General features: G+C 45.1%; 1 protein-coding gene and 1 long non-coding RNA gene across 2 annotated transcripts in view; one reads left to right on the top strand and one right to left on the bottom strand.

Annotated features, from left to right (window-relative positions):
- Positions 1-22,007, top strand: part of ALK (ALK receptor tyrosine kinase) — a 725,373-nt gene that overhangs the window by 655,052 nt on the left and 48,314 nt on the right. The window contains exon 12 of the mRNA XM_043917489.1: positions 7,525-7,687. Within this exon, the coding sequence (XP_043773424.1) occupies positions 7,525-7,687 (163 nt within the window). The remainder of the gene's footprint in view (positions 1-7,524; positions 7,688-22,007) is intronic.
- On the bottom strand, positions 16-21,861 carry LOC122703310. The gene is made up of 3 exons (XR_006343438.1): positions 21,811-21,861; positions 4,684-4,759; positions 16-543 (listed from the first exon to the last, which is right to left on the bottom strand). It is a non-coding gene; the product is annotated as an uncharacterized LOC122703310 (long non-coding RNA).

Here is a 22,007-nt window from a genome sequence, read left to right as displayed (position 1 = left end):
GATTTGAGCATTTCCTTAGAGACCCACTTAAGCCTCAGAACCAAACCCGTTGTGTGTAACGCCCATATGAGTGAGTCCACAGCACCCATCTCAATATCCAATACTTTATTAACACAGCTCTGGCCTGACTCCAACTCGGGAAATAACCAAATTAGCCCCGAGACCTCCCTTAACTTAATTTTTACAGTTCTGCTTTCAGGATGGTGTTTTTCCTGTGACATTTCTTCTCTCATGTGTTACTCACTTTCCCTCAGGGAACAGAGGGTGGCTGAGAACACAAGGAGCCATCACAGGAGCCATTAAAAACTGCCTCAGATGGCTGGGTGTCAGAGCTGTTCAGGGTAATTCAGTCCTGAAGCAGCTTTTATCTCAACAGCCCAGACTAGCTGCCCTGTTGATGGGGGGCTGGCCCGTTGCAAGGTTCTTCTTCAGGAAGGGATGTCTGCTCCCAGCAGAGAGGGATGTGGGCCTCTGGTCTTTGCTCCCCGGGAGACCTCAGCTTCTGCAGGCATCCTGCCCACCCAGAGGGACTGTGTGAGGCCCCTAGGAGACAAGGATGTAAAAGTGAAAAGAGATCATTGTGTGAGCACGTCTAGCACAAAAGACAGAGCTGCTGTTATTACTACCGTTGTTACCCGCTCCTAACTTATCATCATCAGAACAGAATAGGAGAGAAAGGACCAGGAAGCAATGCATGAAGAAACAAGGGGTGTGTGTGTGTGTGTGTAGGTGCAAATAGTTCAGTGTGAGAAACAAGCTAGAACAACATGGAGAATTGATCAAATGAAAAAATGTTGTAAAAAGAATAAATGTGATGGTCCCCTCCTCATTTTTTCTCTATAATCACAAGCCAGTTGTTAAACTTTTCTGCCTGGTTGACCATCTTACGAGATAAAAGTAACAATTCTTCCCCATTCCCTATCTACTGATCTAACATGTTTTTAAGACAATAAACAAACTGGAGAGTGGAAGTGACCCATCAACGTACTGTAATTCAGTACACTGGAATAGGGGGCCAAAGATTCCCAGCTCTGTTGGTGAAAAACCACAACAACATCCTTTTATCTGAGGTTAGAAGATTCTTCTAGTACCTTCCACCATCCACCAAATATAAGTATCAAATGTGAATACATTCCAAAACTCTGAAATAAAGATTTTGTGCATCTAACTGCCCCTCAGTCTAATGCACAGAGATTCTCCATGCATTCTCACAGCCTCACCCAACACTAGATACCACATAAGACTAATAGAACATCCTGAAGCCCTAAGAAAGTAAACCTGACAATAAAGAGAAGAGAAAGTGAGTTAATAGAAAATATTTATGTCTGCAGTCATTTAGTAAAGGGTCAAATAGCCCCAATCAACTTAAGTCCAAATGGCACTATCACAAAGAAGTTAAATTATACTTAGTGGGCTCTATCCAATAAAAAAAAAAAGGCAGAATATGATGCAACAGTAAGTTGTAGACCACAGTTACTGGGGATGTCCCCGAGATGAAATCTGAAAAAACACTTGCAGTTCCAAGAGTAGAAATAAAGGTGAGGAGCCTGACCAGAGAGATATCAAGTGATTCCTAAATTTAAAAACAATTTAAGGATCCTGGAACGATGCACAGCACCATTGGTGGTAACAGCATGGTTTTTTTTTAATCTCTCTGAGTCTCTATGCAAAAATTGAGCAAACACATATCAAAACTGAAAACCCATGGATATTTACAACAAAAATTTTTGAGTAAGGTAGTCCCTTCCAACTCCCAAATACAAGGGAGTGAGGACAAAGCACCATAAAGTGTATGAGTAACTGTAGAATATTCTAATTCCATTATCACCTTTGTTCTTGAGAAGCAAGATTCGCAGTGTGGAAAAATAAATACAGATGTAATATAGAAGAGATTAAATTAAAAACCCTCTAGTTCTGAATTTGATTTGGAACTGTCAATGTAAACTCATGGATACTTTGTCATATAAATGTGTATACACACACACACACACACACGTGTATACAGCCTGTGTATTTCCTAGCTCTGTCCACTAAAAAAGCCTAGAAACAATCACAAACCCACTAGCAATAAGTGTCTATAGCACCCAGATTGTATACTTAAAATGCCTTTTTTCATGAAAAGAAACCAAAGTTTTTGAAAAAATGGCTGAGCCCAGGTCTGGGTAAGGAACATTTCATCACACCAGATGTCAAGGGGCCAAAGGACACAGCTTAACTACTAAACAACAACAACAACAAAAAAAGAACTCAGGAAGCTACCACTCACCAAAAATGTGACAATTTGAGCTATTAAGAAATAATAATTATTAATTAAAACTCAGAATATGTTTAAATTCATGTACTCAAAGTGATATACAAACAACTAGTCAACTTCAGAGCATGATAGATGACCAATTCATTCCCTTGAATACTCCAAATAAGGAGAAAGAACTGAGCATTTATCTGCCTTTCCTATATGAACTGTATCACTGGGTAACCAAATAGTAGGTGAGAAGAAGCACCTCTTTAAAAATATATTCTAACTAATAAGGAAAAGGGATATAATCTGAATATCATTATTTTGCAGCTCTCAGTGAATAAACATATCTAGGCACTATGCTTCAACAACTGCGAACGTCAGAAAAAGACAGAAATAATCAGACATTGATCTGGTATCTGGAAGGGGTTGCTGCTCCATTGTTTAAAGAGTTAAAATGTTTAACCTCACAATAGGAACAGTGTGTGTATTGTTTTCATTTTGCCCTGTTAAGGGGAACAACTGGTTGATTTTCATTATTTACTCACAAAAAGGGTTACTTCCTCCAATTTATAATAAAGAATAGTGTCAGATATATTTATGGATGGTGAATGACTATATTTGCTTGGATTTGGGGTCATTATTTAGTTTAATGGGATCTACAGTGGCCATCAAAATGGTTCAGTATGCCACAGCTCCCATGAAGTTCAGCTCAGTCAACAAATATGGATAAAATTCAATTCCATGGATCAGAATCAAAATAGTATAAAAGATCCACAAGAGCCATTGAGCTCACTTCCATGGCACAACCATATAGGCCTTCGACGTGAGGCAGATCCTTATTATTGTGATTAACAGTGATAGTTGAGAACTTATTTTCCTTTGTATCACGCTTTATTTCTTTGCATTTAATTGAGCAGATGAGATGGCTTAGGAACAGTAATAAAACCAGCACAATCACCATCTAGCCTATTTTTTTAACATTGTGCTGTATATTACTAATTGATTTGTTTCTTCTTGGAGGATGCTACAATATAGTTAAAATGAAACCCAGTGCTTAATGGATTTTTCTTTACTCAGCTGCCTATAACCAATCAGTATTTTGATGTTTGTGGGTTCTTTACACAATTTAGATGTGAGTGAGTATTAAACTAGGTTTCCAGTGTGTGGTATAAGTGAGAGCAAGATAAAGCAACTCTTTTTTCTCTTTCTCTCTCTCTCTCATAAATGAGTTTTAATACAATAGTTTGGTGTTTTGTTTTGGTTTTTAAGTAAGAGAAGAGGAAAGAGCCAGGCTTCTTTCCTCCCCGGCTTCTTCCCTCCCGTGCTCCCAATCCAGGCTGCTCCTTGCGGGCCATCTAATCCTCCTACAGCTCCATGGAGCCTCAGGGATTAATGTAGACTCTCAGCTGGGGAAACACGAGGACCCTTGGACTCTCAGATTGGCAGCTCACATCAAGCCCACCTCACTGCCAGTCTCACTATGACCTTGATCTTCTCTTTAAAAACCAAGATTTTACCTCGTTGCTTTTTACCCAGTCCCTCTCATATGTCTGCTGGTTGACCTTGTAAACATTCCAGTTACTGGACTTCTCTTTTGACACCCCTTGGCTCCCCATGACCTCTCAGGGGACCAGAGTCCTGACACTAATCACCTGCTTTCCCTGGTTTGTGCCTATGACTCCAAAACCCACACTCTGCTAGGCTAAGCCACTGTGTTACCTTCTAGAACTGAGGGTCTACCTACCACATACCCTGAGCCGACTCACCTCTCCCCTCATGGTGGCCTGCCTGCTCTCTGGGCCTGAGCAACGTTGTTTGGATTTAACTGAGCCCTGGGCTCATGGATTTATAAGGAAAATAAAACCAGACTCACAGAAAGTTTCCATGAGGATTTTATGGTAGTTGTAGCACCTTTTTAAGTCTTGAACTTAAACTCAGAAGATCTATGTTTCACTCCTAGCTTAACTATTTATCCACTCTGCACACAGCAGTCTAACTCTCCTGGGAAAGTTTTCACAAAATGCAAATATTGTCCTTCCTCTATATGAATCTGAATCTTCAGGGCCCTGAAACTGGTATGTTTAAAGGTCCTTAGGTGGTTTGGGAACCACTAAATTCAGAGATCTCCAGGGTCGTCCCATCTTGCTGTGGTATTCTGTGGTGTCTGTGAGATTCCAGGCAGATGAGCAAAGAGAACCAACAGGATGAAGCTTCAGCAAGGCAAGCCCATACACAGCAGAAGCAGGACAGCTCTTGTTCAATGAGCAATAAACTCAGAAACCCCATACCCCTAAGAAGTGCTGCTTGTGGGACCCAGAAATTAATTCCAAACAACCTTGGGCAGATTTATGAGAATCAGAGCCATCGAAGGGAGCAAAGAGGACCTCCATGCCTTGAAGGCTGTGGGTGCAACAGACCTCGGCTGGATGAATCATGGGTCTGACCTGGGATGGCGAATCCTCATTCTGTGGAATCCACTTCAGAAAAAGTTCCCACTCTGGACTTTTCCATCTGCAGTTGCTGAAAATGAAAACATAATTTTGTGTATAGAAACCACCTGAGACTAATAATATATGTCCAATGAGTTGGGAAAATACTGGTCCTTTTACTGAGAAACAGCCTTAGAGTCCCTTCTTTATGGACTGAAGAATGTAAATCTTGAGACTGGGTGTCTCTGCTTTCCTACAGTCAAAAATTGAACAGGAAGTTACACACTTTATAAACTATATTCTTTATGCGTCTCTAATGCATAATGTTCTTCTAAGCACTTTGCTTAGGTCATCATTTAATACTCATAGCACGTCTAAGTACTGGGTATTGTATCTCCACTTGTTCAGCTTAAGAAACTGAGGCTCAGAGAGGCCACAGAGTTTACCCCAGTTTTCACACCTCATCAGGGGTAAAATCCAATGAGAAAAATTGGCCCACCTGGATTAAAAGCCCATGCCCCTCTTCCTACCTCATCAGATGCCCAACTTGGCCAGGAAGTAGAAACCCAGCCTCTCTGAGAACATCTCAGAACCTTCAGAACAATGTTAAGTGAGGCTGGAGTTAGAAGAGGTCCTGCTGAAGACAAACGCTCAGCTAGGGTGCCAAGTCCATGCCTTCTTTTAGCTGTCTTCCTCAGCACACTCTCCACGGGGAGAAAACATATTTATATTTATGTCTGAATTCTTTGATTTCCAGGACCAAACTAACTAAATGAACCACCATGCTCTGCCCCAGATTGACAAGGCTGCCCCCAAACTCAGGCTGCTTGCTATAGGCACAGACTGACCTGCAGAATAGACTTAGAGGAGCTAGAGACCATGGGGTGGAATGGACTTTTAAACTTCTTTTCTGAGCTTTCCTTTTTCTTCCTGCTCCTACCCTCATCCCCAGTTCACTGAGTTTAAATTCCTTGGTGCTGTTGGCAGGGAGATCCATATTCACAGAAACTCTGGCCACTTTTCCCATTGTCAGGAACAGCACCAGCCTTGGTTGTAGGCAGGAGTCAGCAACGTAGCTCATTACATTTTTAGAGTTTTAGATATTATAATAACCTTTCATACCCCTCATTTCCCTTTAATTCTCATTCCAATCTAGCCCCTTTCACAGACAAAAAAAGAAGATAATCAAGGTCGCATAATCACCAAGTGATGAGGCTGCTCCCAAACTCAAATGTTCTTGCTGATTTCGGGGTCCATGACCTTACCACATCCCCCCACACCACCACCTTCGCCCCCTGCACAGCCCACATGTGTAATTTGAGCACTGGAAAGGGTGAAAGGTCAACTGGCCATGACAGCTCTGCTGAAAAGCTTCCAGTAAAGAGACAGTCCTTTGAATTAACAGATTACCCCCTTACAATGCAAACAGATGAGAAAATTAACACTCAAGCATTCACACCAAAGATGAATGGATTCATCACCTTCTTGCCCTTGAAACGACCTTCAGAAACCAAATAGAAATCAACATCTTTCTTTGAAGAAAATGAAGCCAAGAAAAGTCCTGAGGGCTCAGTATTGAGTAGCTGTGTGTGCATTGGAACCCCAACTAGAGCTTTGCTCTCCTGACCCTGGGCTGGGGCAGCATCACAAAAGCCTACCACAACCAGCCTGGTTTTTAGATTATCAAAACTGCCCTCATGTAATCTCAATCTGATTGCTGATAATTAGCAACCCAAGTTAACCTTTCATTTTTGCATCAAGTTAGTTGAAAGTGATCAAAAGAATTTTATGTTTTAGCGAACAAAGCTATATACAGCCAAATTAATTTTTTCATAATTTTCTGTAGGTAAGATTCAACTTCATCTCTTTAAAGGGAAATAATTTCTCCAATCTTATAATGAGATTTTAGTATTTTAAGTAAAAGTAACTTTATCAAGAGCACATTTGGGGGAAAAGTTTTTATAGATTTTAAACACATTAGAATTCCCACCAGGATGAAATCTGACAATTCTCCAAGGTCCAGCCTGACTCAAAAATAAAATGTATGGAAGGAAGTGGTCCAGCGGCTGTGGAGGGGTGGAGGTGTGCTGAGTGTTCCTGAGACACCCCCAGAAGGCCACCGAAGAGCATTGGGTGCTCTGAGTGAGGACAAACCACCAGGCGGTGGTGAGGGGCTTGGAAAAGGAGGACATGCATCAGAGGCACAAGTAATCCATTTCCTATTTTTTACAGTAAATAGCACAGAGCTGTTTCCAATGTGTTTCCAGGCCCAACCAATGAGGGGAAGGATGGCATGGAGCTGACTCTGTGCCCAGTTTATTCTTTTGAACTTCTTCAGGCTGAGAGGATCCTGTATGCAGAAGTCAGGTTAGACCCAGTCACAATAGCACAGATTGAGCACCTCTTGTTTGCCTAGTACTGTCCTGCACCTGGTGAGAACCAGGAGGGGACCTAACCTCCTCTCGTGCCTGCCTCACCTGAGAGGAGTCTCCTCTCCCTCCTCAGAACTCTCACGGTGCAGAGTTAGCTGGACCCTTCTGTGGCTCTTTTTCCCTTACTGGCCTGTGTTGTTTCATCCCTTTGGGTCTCCTTTTAGTCACCTGTAAGTCTGTGAAGGCCAGGGTCCAGTCTGCTCCATATGTGTGTCTCTGCCTCTGGTCCAGGGCCTGGCACACAGCAGATCCTCACAGAAGCTTCCAGTTCGAATGACTGATTAGTGTTCCTTGCCCCGACCTTGGTGCCATCCTGGAACAGCGGCTTGGCGCCATGGAGCCGACAGATCAGAGGCAGCGAGGGAAACCCCTGGAGAAGGGAGGGCCAGGCCAAGTGAGTGATTGCCTTTCCTCTTGTGTGCAGTTCACTGGCTGTTCACCACATGCGGGGCCAGTGGGCCCCACGGCCCCACGCAGGCCCAGTGCAACAACGCCTACCGGAACTCCAACCTGAGCGTGGTGGTGGGGAGCGAGGGCCCCCTGAAGGGCATCCAGACCTGGAAGGTGCCAGCCACCGACACCTACAGGTGGGTATGGAGCAGGGGAGGGTCAAGGGCAGACCCGCCCTCCTGAAGAGGACTGGGGTCCTACCTGTGGGTGCATGCCTGACCCGCTGGGGTGCCCAGGCAGGCCAAGGCCAGAGACTCTGGCCCACATCGGAGGTGAGGGCTGGAGACGGGGAGGTTGGGGATAATGGAATATGGCAGGAAAGGTAGCTATGTCCTTTGTCTGCCAGGTGCCCACACCACAGACCATTTGTGGAGACGATATGCATGCATGAGCTAGGTTCAGAGCGTTCTCTAGTTTTATTAATAATTATAATTTGAATGGGTTGTTCTTTGACTATTACTTCATGCTGTTCAAATGAGGCAATAAATGTCAAAATGTTTGGGAAACAAAAGTATGATACACATGAAAGATGTTTCTTATCCTTGAGCCTCCTTTCCTGGGCCTTCATTGTTTGCTAGTAAAGCAACGATTCTTGAATTCTCATCCCAGGCCCTATCCCCACCTTAGAACATTCCACTAGAGCAAGGCCAGGCTGAGGGAGGCCCAACTCCAGCGGGAAGACAGCTAAGCCAAGCTGATGGCGAGGCTTCTAGCCCTGAACAGGCATCGCAATGACAGGAAGGCCAGATATTTGCATGAACGATGGCATAATTACGCTTCCTATTTACGCAGCCCAGCCATGTGCTGTACAAGGCCCAGATTGCTGGCCCTACTCGGAAAGTAAAAAAGTGAAAGTGTTAGTCACTCAATTGTATCTGATTCTTTGACTCCTCTGTCCACGGGATTTCCCCGGGCAAGAATACTGGAGTGGCAACACAGACAGGGTGGTGATATTGTGGCAATTCACGTAGATCTGATCACGTAGATCAGAGTTGCCATTTCCTTCTCCAGGGGATCTTCCTGACCCAGGGATTGAACTCATGTAGATCTCCTGCATTAGCAGGCAGATTCTTTACCATCTGAGCCACTAGGGAAGCCTTTCGAAGAGTATGATTATATAGGTCTGGAGTGGGGCTCAAGAATAAGCATTTCCCTTTTTTCATGCTAAACATTTTTACATTAATGAAGCAAATATGACAACACATTGGCGTTTACTGGATGCAGGTTGAGGAGGGAGACATAAGTGATATTCACTGTACTCATGGAATCCATCCACACATTTGTTCATCGAGAATATGAATTTCTCACAAGTTCTCAGGTGATGCTGATGCCATCCCCAAAAACCGCTGGGTTCATCACACCCCAGACTGTCATCTTCTCACAGCTCAATGACGGAGGCAAGGTCAATGCCACAATCCTCCTTTTACAAAGGAGGGAACTGAAGCTCAGAGTCAGGAGCCTCCCCACAGCCATGGGGTCCAGAAATTGCCTCCAGGCCCAGACTTCTGAGGCCCAGCCGGTGGAGGCTCCTTGCACAGCACGTGGCTGGGCTGCATAAACAGGAAGCATAATTATGCCATCGTTCATGCAAATGCCCGCTCCTCTCCCCTTCCCAGAGGGAAGTGGGAAATGAGCTGCTTCCCTTCCTGCAGTCCCCAACACCCGCCTCCTGCACCCCATACAGCCTCAGCCCCCGGGGAAGAAAGGAGCTTCTCAGGTTGCCCTGCTTTCTGTGCAGTCCCAGCCCCTGGGACCTCGTGTAAATGCGTTCTGGGGAAAGCCTAAGTGCTTTTTAAATGACATTCCGGGCAGGAATGCAATAACAAGGTTTGGCTGCAATGAGATTAGCAGCTCCAGGTTCCACAAATCCCCAGTAAATGGCTGAAGACATCCGGCTACCCCTGCCCCTACCGCACTGAGCAGGCCGGGCCTCCCTTCCTGCCTGGCTGATTTTCCAGAGGTCACCCACTGTCCTAGAGAGAAGAGGATGCATGTTTGTTGAGGACCCACTAGGTATTTCTCCTCCTTGTAACAATGAAGTAGATGTCATTATTATCGTTTTTATCTGTATCCCCTTGTTTCCATATGAAGAAACTGGAGTCAGGAAGTTAAGCAACAGATCTAAGGCCACATGTATGTGTGTGCATGCATATGTGCTAAGTCACTTCAGTCGTGTCCGACTCTTTGTAAGAGTGGAACTGTATCCCACCAGCTCTCTGTCCATGAGATTCTCCTGGCAAGAATACTGGAGTGGATTGTCATTTCCTCCTCCAGGGGATCTTCCTGACCCAGAGATCTAACCCTCATCTCTTACATCTCCTGCATTGGCAAATGGGTTCTTTACCACTGGCGCCACCTGGGAAGCCCCCCTAAGGTCCCCCTAAGCCCCCCTAAAGGCCCCCTCAGTGACAAAGATGGAATTTGAACCAAGGACCCTCAGGCTCAAAGCATTTGTGTTCCCTCCATTAAAGCTCACATCTGGACTTTGAGATGCAAGAAACAGGAAATGGGGCAAGGGGATCCTTAGGACCCAAGCAGCACCCACCTCCCGGAAACCTCCAGAAATGAGAGCCTGGGAGGGGAGGCCCCACTGCCTGAAGGGAGACTGGCCAGCCCAGCACTTGGTGTAAATCCCCACATGTGAAAAGCAACATGAGGAAGGCGGCAGAGGAGTGGCAAGGCAGACAGAGACCTCAACAGTTACCTCCAGCAAGACCCACTGTCCCATCCTTGCCCAGGGAGACTCCCAAGTTAGACTGGCTCAAAGTCCCCTGAGACTTATAGAGGTCCTCTTAGGCTGTGTTTCCCCTGAGATAGGGTGAATCAGACCCACTTCCAAACTTGGGCAGGTCATTTAATCCCTTGAGACTCTGTTTCTCCATCTGTTAAAGGTGAGGGTTGGGAGTTGCTGACACCTGTCCAGCTGGTTGCAAAGATCATGTACAGGTACCTCGCACGTGTCCTGCATGTGATAGGTGCTTCCCAGCCCAACATCTGCAAGAAATCTGCTGGAGTAACCATGGTGTCAGGCAGTGGCCGGACAGCATTTCCAGAACAGCAATAGTTCCCAACTTCTGTGCTTCCGAGGACTTTTTTATGGCCTTTTGAAAGATTGTGCCTGCCAAACTACACTTATTAAATAATAATTAATTCATTTCCCCATTTTTTATTAATCACAGCCATATCTAAGTCTAGCCAGGTTTCTGATCTACGTGAATTGCCACAATATCACCACCCTGTGTTGCAATAAGCCCAACCCAAATGGGAGAACTATTTCCATTTCTCTCTTTGGAATGTTGAGACTAGCTAGCTTGAAGCCCCCAGCACTGCCTACTGCACACTCCCCAGAAACACACACAGGAGCTATTTTTCTGTTGAAGCAAGACACCAAAATGCCCACGTTTCTAAAGGGGACTTTTTGAACTGGCCTGAGAAGCATCATGTCAAAATGAAAGAATCAAAGCCCCAAAATGTTTGGTTTGGGTTTTGTTGTTGCTGTAGACTCCTTGTTTTTTAACCCAACAAAGGCTGTTACAGATATTCTTGACCCTTATCTAATCCTTGACCTTAGATGAGGCTCGAAACTTGAACAATAATGTCTGTTGGTCACATAATGTCACATCAAAGAAGCAGACCATTTGATGATGTGCTATAAATCATTATAGCACATCAAAGTGCTATGCGTGCATGCATGCTTAGTCGCTTCAGTAGTGTCTGACTCTTTGCAACCCATGGACTGTAGTCCATCAGGCTCCTCTGTCCATGGAATTTTCCAGGCAAGAATACTGGAGTGGTTTGCCATTTTCTCCTCCAGGGGATCTTCCCAACCTGGTGACTGAACTTGTGTCTCCTGTGTCTCCTGCATTGGCAGGTGGATTCCTTACCCGCTGAGCCACCTGGGAGGCCCCAAAGTGCTATAGACTGCATCAAAATGTCCCCCAGTCAGAATATCCAGGTTGAGGGGTCAGGTGCCTTTTTTCTGGAAGATATTTTCTCCATGGTGACTAGTACTAGTCCTTATTTAGTAAGTACAGTTCATCTAGTGAGACAAACTAGACACACAGAAGACAGATGTGATCGAAGGTTCTTGAGAACAGGAAGGCTGGGAGCATTCCTTAGGGAGTCCATCTATTCCTGGAAGAGTGTGGCACTCACCTAGTGCTGTCTGACTGCAGCCTGAGACCTGGCACTATTATTGCTCCAGTCAAGGACTCTACCTATTGATCGGAGCGGTTAAGGAAAAGAAACTACTACTTACCAAGCACCTACTGTCTACCAAGGTGGGGTATCATTGTCTGAGGCTTCCTCAGGGATGCATACAGGCGAAAACACCCCCACTCTTTTTTTTTTAACTAATTTTTATTGGAGTATAGTTATTTACAATGTTGTGTTAGTTTCTACTGTATAGCACAGTGAATCAGTTATACATTTATCTGCTCTTTTTTAGATTCTTTTCCTATATAGGTCATTACAGAGTATTGAGTAGAGCTCCCTGTGCTGTATAGTAGGTTCTTATGTATGCATGTTAGTTGCTCAGTCGCGTCCAACCATTTATAACCCTGTGGACTGCAGCCCACCAGGATCCTCTATCCGTGGAATTCTCCAGACAAGAATACTGGAGTGGGTAGCCATTTCCTCCTCCAGGGGATCTTCCCGACCCAGGGATGGAACCCGAGTCTCCTGCACTGCAGGCAGATTCTTACCATCTAAGCCACCAGGGAAGCCCAGGTTCTTACTAGTTACCTATTTTATATCACACTGAAAGCGTGCGCACACACACAGATACACACACTGCTGTCCTGTCCTGAGCTTCCCCTTCCCCTAGATTTTCTACTTTCTCTGTCAAAACAGAAGAGGTGTCCACACCTGCTCTCCTCCTGCTCTGCAAATCTCAGAGAACCATACTAAGCGCCTCTTAGGACACTGTGCCTGACACCTAAGTATATAAAGGGTACAAGATCCAGTCTTTGCCCCCAAAGGAGCCCCAGCCAATGGCAGACATAGGAACAAAGCATTTTGGTGTGAGGTACAAATGCCACACCGGAGGTTTACACACCGCCCTGCCGTCAGAGGCCAGGCGAAGGGCCTGAGTTCATGGGTGGCTTCCACAAGGAGACAGAAGCCTGAGTTTCAGTCTTGAAGGTGACAGAGTTGTCTATGAAGAAGAGGGGAGGGCCTTCCTGGTGGGAAGAACCCCTGGGGGAGCCGGGGCTGCAGAAGCTGAGGCAAGACCTAGCTCTGAGGCTACAGCCTCACCTCCCAGATGAATTTTGCTCCTTCTGGTGATGCCGTGATGAGGAGAAAAACAAGCAGGGAGGCAGGGAGAGCAGAGGGAAGTCTGCTGAGGTCTTCTAGGCTAGAGTCAAGTGGGGTTAGACCAGGGCAGGGGAAGCATGGTGAGAGGGGTTGATACATTTGGGAGGTAGAGTTAGCATGACTGGAGGACTGAGTGGATGGGGGCTAGGGGAGCAGACGATACCAGGAGGACAGTGAGTCAGGGGCTGAGGAAGCCAGGACAGTGAGCAACAGCTCCTGTCCCAAGGAGCCTGACTGGGAAGGAGAGGCAAGGATAACAGGGAGGGGGCACCTGATTTGGGAGGTTTCCCAGTTTGGTTATGAGTGCCCGTGGGGGTGGGTGACTGAGGTGGGTCAGAGTACGAACATGGACTGTGGGTTGTGCTGGGGCAAGAGTCTCAGCCTCACTGTGAAATGGAGGCACACACCCAGCTCTGAGGCTTGGGGGTATTTAGTAGAATTCCATGTGTGACACACCCGCGCTGGGGCAGCCACACGCCAAAGGTGTCGGCCAGCCAGCCTCTCGCTCTTCCTGACTTTTTCCCATCTTCATCCTTCTCTCCCTCCCCCCAGCCCCCCTGCCTGTCTTCCTTCCTTACTACCTCTCTAGGGTTCCACATCCTTCCCAGCCCTCCTCCTTCCCCAGCTTCCCACACACACACACTCACGCACGTATATGCACACACACACAGATAGTCCATAAAATCATTTGTCTCATTTGTCAAGCACAGCCCACAGCTCCTGACAGCAGCTCTCACATGGTTCGCTTGTTTCTCAGACATAGCGTGCAGGAGGTCCCAGATCGCAGCTGCAGCCAGCCAAGCCCGCCCACAGACCTGGCCGCAGCTGTTCCTGATGGCCTCTGTCCCTGACACTCATTTCCTCACCTGGCTCCAGAGACCAGCGAGTGCAGCTGGATCACATCGTCAATCAGATCCGCCCGCAGCCACGGAGCACCTACCGCCCGCTCGGCTCTGAGCCAGGGAAAGGGTGGGGGTGGCGTCCACTTCTCTATCTGGAGCCACAGCCCTCAAAGAGAGGACTGAGCCTCTGGTCTTTACAAAGACTGCAGAGCAGAGAAGTTCAACAACAGTTTCACAATGCTAGGACAATTCTAGACAAGCGTAGAGGAGAGTCACAGGCATGACTCCTTGCCAGGGTAATTGGGCAGGTAGCCATCGCCCTAGAGAGCATAGAGCAGGGCAAGTCAGAGTGTGGGCCTGGGGGTGCATGGAGCGAAGAGCCGTGAGCTGCAGGCAGAATGGAGCTTGGGTTCTACCTCTGATACACTGTGTGACCTTGGAAGTGTGCCTTCCCTCTGCTTTAGGGCCTCATCTGTCAAAGGAGGGGTTAGAGGGAGCGGTCACTGAGGTCTCTTCTAGCTCTCGTACTCCTGGGTCAGGAAGGCAGTAAGGGACGAGTGGACAGTGGGTCTTGCTCATTGGTACAAAACCGGAATGGAACAGGGACAGCCTCTGCTGCTGACCTGGGTGTCACCTGATGACTCGCAGGACCCATCTGGGTCATCCAACTATACAACTGAACAAAGACCTCATGCTGCCAACACCCGGTGCACATCCAGCGTCTCCGAACACACCCAGCATCTCTGCGCCCTCACAGCACCCCAGAGACTGGATGGATACACAGGGTGGACCTTACCATTCTGATTTCCCAGAGGAGCAAGCCGAGCCTCAGAAGACAGAGGGACTTGCCCAAAGTCCAGCTAGGTGTTAAAGGCAGAGTCCAGATCGGGTGTAGGAGAGAAATGAAGTGTCCCTGCTTCTCCAAGTGGGGTCCCCTCGCTCCCTCCCCCCCACCGTCCCTGGCAACCCCATGCTGCACACCAGCTGCGCTCTCCTTTCAGGCTCCGGCAGGCAGCCACTTTGATTTGCTGCTAATTCTTTATTTAAAAAAGATTCACAACTCAATTACATCAGGTAACAATAGCTCACAGTCAATAATACAAAACGCAAACCCAATAAACATTCATTCTGACCAGGGGACATGGATTTAGATGAAGAAAAACAAAAAAATTACAGCATCAGCTCGTTGAGAACAGTATCCTATAATTTCCAGTAAATTGGAATCACGGCGAGTCGTTTTCCCCACTTGAGTGGCAGGTATATTAATTTGTTGGCATTTGTCAACCATCAAAATAAGTTGTTTACAAGGGATGGGAAGAAAGCTTCAGAGAGTCAGGCTGAGGTTATTATTCTGGCAGGAGATTGTGTAACGTGATTCATATGATTCGGGGGTCTTCAGAAGTGCCAGGGCTGGCCTGTACTCCCTGTGGAGGTAGGTCCTGGGTGAAACTGAACATCCTTGACCCTGGCCCTCAGCCACACCCTACTCCACCTACTGCCCTGCTCTCTAGAATCCGGGGCCTCATCCAGTCACCCCCTTCTGCCTCTCGGAAGTCACTCCAAGAGAGGAGTGGACAGGCTCACCATGGGTACATTAGAACAGTTACCATTTGTTACTCACTAGTTACCCTCCAGGGGCTGAACTAGGCCCCTTAGCATGCATGCATGCTAAGTTGCTTCAGTGGTGTCCAACTCTTTGCACCCCTGTGGACTGCCCCAGAGGAGCTTGCCAGGCTCCTCTGTCCATGGGATTCTCCAGGCAAGAATACTGGAGTGGGTTGCCATGCCCTCTTCCAGGGCATCTTCCTGACCCCAGGGATTGAACCGACGTCTGCTGTGGCTCCTGTATTGCAGGCAGATTCTTTACCGCTGAGCCACCAGGGAAGCCCCAGGCCCCTTTAAGGGGCATTATCTCATGGAATTCTCACAACAACCTGTCAAGGTAAGTATTATCATCCCCCTCTTATAGAGGAGGAAATTGGAGGTCAGAGAGGGTACATAACCTGCTCAGGGTCACAAAGCTGGTGAGTAACAGAGCCAGAACCAGAAGAGGGAAGCAAGGTGCCTTGGACACAAAAGTCCAGGAGGCTCTGGCTCTCAGGGTGGCCCAAGTGCAAGGCTGGCGCCTGAATGGGGGACGTCTCACCCAGCTCCTGGCCCTGAGGGACACAGCTGGATCTAGACCCAGAGTTCCAAAGAACAGCACGGAGAGACAAGAAGTCCTTCTTCAATGAACAGTGCATAAAACTAGAAGAAAACAACAGAAGGGGAAAGACTAGAATTTCTTTAGGAAAATTAGAAATACCAAGAGAACATTTTGTCCAAAGATGGGCACAATAAAGGACAGAAATGGTAGAGACCTAGTAGATGCCAAAGAGATCAAGAAGAGATGGAAAGAATAACTGTACAAAATAACATGGAATAACTATCCAAAAAAGATCTTAATGATCCAGATTACCATGATGGTGTGGTCAGTCACCCAGAGCCAGACATTCTGGAGAGTGAAGTCAAGTGGACTTTAGGAAGCACTGCTATTAATAAAGCTAGTGGATGCAATGGAATTCCAGTAGAGCTATTCAAAACCCTAAAGGATGATGCCATCAAGGTGTTGCATTCAATATGTCAGCAAATCTAGAAGACCCAGGAGTGGCCACAGGACTGGAAAAGGTCAATCCTCATCCCAGTTCCCTAGTAGGGCAGTACTAAAGAAGGTTCTAACCATCAGACAGTTGCCCTCATCTCCCATGCTAATAAGGTCATGCTTAAAATCTTGCATGCTAGGCTTCAGTAATATGCAAACCAAGAACTTTCAGATCTCCAAGCTGTGTTTTGAAAAGGAAGAGGAACCAGAGATCAAATTGCCAACATTCACTGGATCATAGAGAAAGCTAGGGAATTCCAAAAAAAAATCTACCCCTGTTTCATCAACTATGCTAAAAGCTTTTGACTGTGTGAATCATAACAAACTGTGGAAAGTTCTTAAAGAAATGGGAATACCAGACCATCTTACCTGTCTCCTGAGAATCCTATATGCAGGTCAAGAAGCAATAGTTAGAGCCCTGTATGAAACAACTGATTGGTCCAAGATTGAGAAAGAAGTATGACAGGGCTGTCTGCTGTCACCCTGTTTGTTTCACCTATATACCAAGTACATCGTGAGAGATGCCGGGCTGGATGAGTTACAGGCTGGAATCAAGATAGGTGAGAGAAACATCAACAACCTCAGATATGCAGATGATACCACTCTAATGGCAGAAAGCAAAGAGGAACTAAAGAGCCTCTTGATGAGGCTGAAGGAGGAGAGTGAAAGAGTTGACTTAAGACTACATATTAAAAAAAGTAAGATCATGGCATCTGGTCCCATTACTTCATGGCAAATAGAAGGGGTTCAGAAGGAAGAAGTAATGACAGATTTCCTTTTCTTGGGCTCTAAAATCACTGTGGATGGTGACTGAAGCCATAAAATCAGGAGACAGTTGTTTCTTGGCAGGAAAGCTATGACAAACCTAGACAGCATGTTGAAAAACAGAGACATTACTCTGCCCACAAAGGTCCTTATAGTTGAGGCTATGGTCTTCCCAGTGGTCACATATGGTTGTGAGAGTTGGGCCATCAAGAAGGCTGCTGCTGCTGCTGCTGCTGCTGCTACTAAGTCACTTCAGTTGTGTCCAACTCTATGCAACCCTATGGACAGCAGCCCACCAGGCTCCTCTGTCCACAGGATTATCTAGGCAAGAATACTGGAGTGGGTTGCCATTTCCTTCTCCCTCAAGAAGGCTGAGCATTGAAGAATTGATGCTTTTTTTTTTAATTTTTTTTTTTTTTTTTTTTGAATCAGCCATGGATTTACACATATTCCCAATCCCGATCCCCCCTCCCACCTCCCTCTCCACCCGATTCCTCTGGGTCTTCCCAGTGCACCAGGCCGGAGCACCCGTCTCATGCATCCCACCTGGGCTGGCGATCTGTTTCACCATAGATAGTATACATGCTGTTCTTTTGGAATATCCCACCCTCACCTTCTCCCACAGAGTTCAAAAGTCTGTTCTGTATTTCTGTGTCTCTTTTTCTGTTTTGCATATAGGGTTATCGTTATCACCTTTCTAAATTCCATATATATGTGTTAGTATGCTGTAATGTTCTTTATCTTTCTGGCTTACTTCACTCTGTATAATGGGCTCCAGCTTCATCCATCTCATTAGGACTGGTTCAAATGAATTCTTTTTAATGGCTGAGTAATATTCCATGGTGTATATGTACCACAGCTTCCTTATCCATTCATCTGCTGATGGGCATCTAGGTTGCTTCCATGTCCTGGCTATTATAAACAGTGCTGCGATGAACATTGGGGTGCACGTGTCTCTTTCAGATCTGGTTTCCTCAGTGTGTATGCCCAGAATTGGGATTGCTGGGTCATATGGCAGTTCTATTTCCAGTTTTTTAAGAAATCTCCACACTGTTTTCCATAGCGGCTGTACTAGTTTGCATTCCCACCAACAGTGTAAGAGGGTTCCCTTTTCTCCACACCCTCTCCAGCATTTATTGCTTGTAGACTTTTGGATAGCAGCCATCCTGACTGGCGTGTAATGGTACCTCATTGTGGTTTTGATTTGCATTTCTCTAATAATGAGTGATGTTGAGCACCTTTTCATGTGTTTGTTAGCCATCTGTATGTCTTCTTTGGAGAAATGTCTGTTTAGTTCTTTGGCCCATTTTTTGATTGGGTCATTTATTTTTCTGGAATTGAGCTTCAGGAGTTGCTTGTATATTTTTGAGATTAATCCTTTGTCTGTTTCTTCATTTGCTATTATTTTCTCCCAATCTGAGGGCTGTCTTTTCACCTTACTTATAGTTTCCTTTGTAGTGCAAAAGCTTTTAAGTTTCATTAGGTCCCATTTGTTTATTTTTGCTTTTATTTCCAATATTCTGGGAGGTGGGTCATAGAGGATCTTGCTGTGATTTATGTCGGAGAGTGTTTTGCCGATGTTCTCCTCTAGGAGTTTTATAGTTTCTGGTCTTACATTTAGATCTTTAATCCATTTTGAGTTTATTTTTGTGTATGGTGTTAGAAGGTGTTCTAGTTTCATTCTTTTACAAGTGGTTGACCAGTTTTCCCAGCACCACTTGTTAAAGAGGTTGTCTTTTTTCCATTGTATATCCTTGCCTCCTTTGTCAAAGATAAGGTGTCCATAGGTTCGTGGATTTATCTCTGGGCTTTCTATTCTGTTCCATTGATCTATATTTCTGTCTTTGTGCCAGTACCATACTGTCTTGATGACTGTGGCTTTGTAGTAGAGCCTGAAGTCAGGCAGGTTGATTCCTCCAGTTCCATTCTTCTTTCTCAAGATTACTTTGGCTATTCGAGGTTTTTTGTATTTCCATACAAATTGGGAAATTATTTGTTCTAGTTCTGTGAAAAATACCGTTGGTAGCTTGATAGGGTTTGCATTGAATCTATAGACTGCTTTGGGTAGAATAGCCATTTTGACAATATTGATTCTTCCAATCCATGAACACGGTATGTTTCTCCATCTGTTTGTGTCCTCTTTGATTTCTTTCATCAGTGTTTTATAGTTTTCTATGTATAGGTCTTTTGTTTCTTTAGGTAGATATACTCCTAAGTATTTTATTCTTTTTGTTGCAATGGTGAATGGTATTGTTTCCTTAATTTCTCTTTCTGTTTTTTCATTGTTAGTATATAGGAATGCAAGGGATTTCTGTGTGTTAATTTTATATCCTGCAACTTTACTATATTCATTGATTAGCTCTAGTAATTTTCTGGTAGAGTCTTTAGGGTTTTCTATATAGAGGATCATGTCATCTGCAAACAGTGAGAGTTTTACTTCTTCTTTTCCTATCTGGATTCCTTTTACTTCTTTTTCTGCTCTGATTGCTGTGGCCAGAACTTCCAACACTATGTTGAATAGTAGTGGTGAGAGTGGGCACCCTTGTCTTGTTCCTGATTTCAGGGGAAATGCCTTCAATTTTTCACCATTGAGGGTGATGCTTGCTGTGGGTTTGTCATATATAGCTTTTATTATGTTGAGGTATGTTCCTTCTATTCCTGCTTTTTGGAGAGTTTTAATCATAAATGAGTGTTGAATTTTGTCAAAGGCTTTCTCTGCATCTATTGAGATAATCATATGGTTTTTATGTTTCAATTTGTTAATGTGGTGTATTACATTGATTGATTTGCGGATATTAAAGAATCCTTGCATTCCTGGGATAAAGCCCACTTGGTCATGGTGTATGATTTTTTTAATATGTTGTTGGATTCTGTTTGCTAGATTATCTATAGGACATTTCACCCCAAAACAATCAACTTCACCTTTTTCTCAAGTGCGCACGGAACATTCTCCAGAATAGATCACATCCTGGGCCATAAATCTGGTCTTGGAAAATTCAAAAAAATTGAAATCATTCCAGTCATCTTTTCTGACCACAGTGCAGTAAGATTAGATCTCAATTACAGGAAAAAAATTGTTAAAACTTCAAACATATGGAGGCTAAATAACACGCTTCTGAATAACCAACAAATCATAGAAGAAATCAAAAAAGAAATCAAAATATGTATAGAAATGAATGAAAATGAAAACACAACAACCCAAAACCTATGGGACACTGTAAAAGCAGTGCTAAGGGGAAGGTTCATAGCATTACAGGCTTACATCAAGAAACAAGAAAAAAACCAAATAAATAACCTAACTCTACACCTAAAGCAATTAGAGAAGGAAGAAATGAAGAACCCCAGAGTTAGCAGAAGGAAAGAAATCTTAAAAATCAGGGCAGAAATAAATGCAAAAGAAACTAAAGAGACCATAGCAAAAATCAACAAAGCTAAAAGCTGGTTTTTTGAAAAAATAAACAAAATTGACAAACCATTAGCAAGACTCATTAAGAAACAAAGGGAGAAGAACCAAATCAACAAAATTAGAAATGAAAATGGAGAGATCACAACAGACAACACTGAAATACAAAGGATCATAAGAGACTACTACCAGCAGCTCTATGCCAATAAAATGGACAACTTGGATGAAATGGACAAATTCTTAGAAAAGTATAACTTTCCAAAACTGAACCAGGAAGAAATAGAAGATCTTAACAGACCCATCACAAGCAAGGAAATCGAAACTGTAATCAAAAATCTTCCAGCAAACAAAAGCCCAGGACCAGATGGCTTCACAGCTGAATTCTACCAAAAATTTAGAGAAGAGCTAACACCTATCTTACTCAAACTCTTCCAGAAAATTGCAGATGAAGGTAAGCTTCCAAACTCATTCTATGAGGCCACCATCACCCTAATTCCAAAACCAGACAAAGATGCCACAAAAAAAGAAAACTACAGGCCAATATCACTGATGAATATAGATGCAAAAATCCTTAACAAAATTCTAGAATTGATGCTTTTTAACTGTGGTATTGGAGAAGACTCTTGAGAGTCCCTTGGACTGCAAGGAGATCAAACCAGTCAATCCTAAAGGAAATCAGTCCTGAATATTCACTGAAGCTCCAATACTTTGGCCACCTGATGTGAAGAGCTGACTCATTAGAAAAGACCCTGATGCTGGGAAAAATTGAAGGCAGGAGGAGAAGGGGCCGACAGAGGACTAGATGGTTGGATGGTATCACCAACCATTGTGACTCAATGGACATGAGTTTGAGCAAAGCTCCAGGAGATGGTGAAGGCTGGCGTGCAGCAGTCCATGGAGTCACAAAGAGTTGGACATGACTGGGCGACTGAACAACAGCAACAACCGTCTGCACCAGCCTGTGCTTTCTTCACTGTGGTACAGCCACCTGGAAGAGATGGGCCTTGTAGTAGCTAGAAGCTTCCAAGGAGTGAAGCTCAGTGGTGGGATTTCGGGCCTCAGCAGGCTGACCAGAGAGACACTATCGTCCCTACAAGTGGTCCAGGCAGGTAGCTGCCAGTTCCCTGTGTCTAGATGTTAGTCCAGGTGGAAATGTGGGGCTGAGGCTATCACACAGGAAAGCAAAGTCCAGCTGCTGACACCTGGGTGCCAAGCTCCCCAGTGTCCCCGTCCCAGAGTCCCCCCACCTTGCACTTGGCAGCAGTTTGCCATCTTTCCAAATCCACTACTTACCCTCATGAGGGCAGGGGTCCTTGTCCTCATTTTTTGCTTGGCTAGGGGAAGCTGCGGTGACGAGAGGTTAACCAAGTTGTCCCAAGTCACACAGCCAACAGAGTGCCCGGATATGACTCAGAACTCACGGCTTTTTCCATCTACCTCTCTGCCAAGAACTAGGTCAAGACCCAAATGGGGCTGGAGTTCAGACTTGA

Source organism: Cervus elaphus, chromosome 11 (assembly GCF_910594005.1).
Source record: "Cervus elaphus chromosome 11, mCerEla1.1, whole genome shotgun sequence".
NCBI classification, from domain to species: domain Eukaryota; kingdom Metazoa; phylum Chordata; class Mammalia; order Artiodactyla; family Cervidae; genus Cervus; species Cervus elaphus.
The sequence above is the reverse complement of the archived record's forward strand: the minus strand, read 5'-3'. Positions and strand labels throughout refer to the sequence as shown.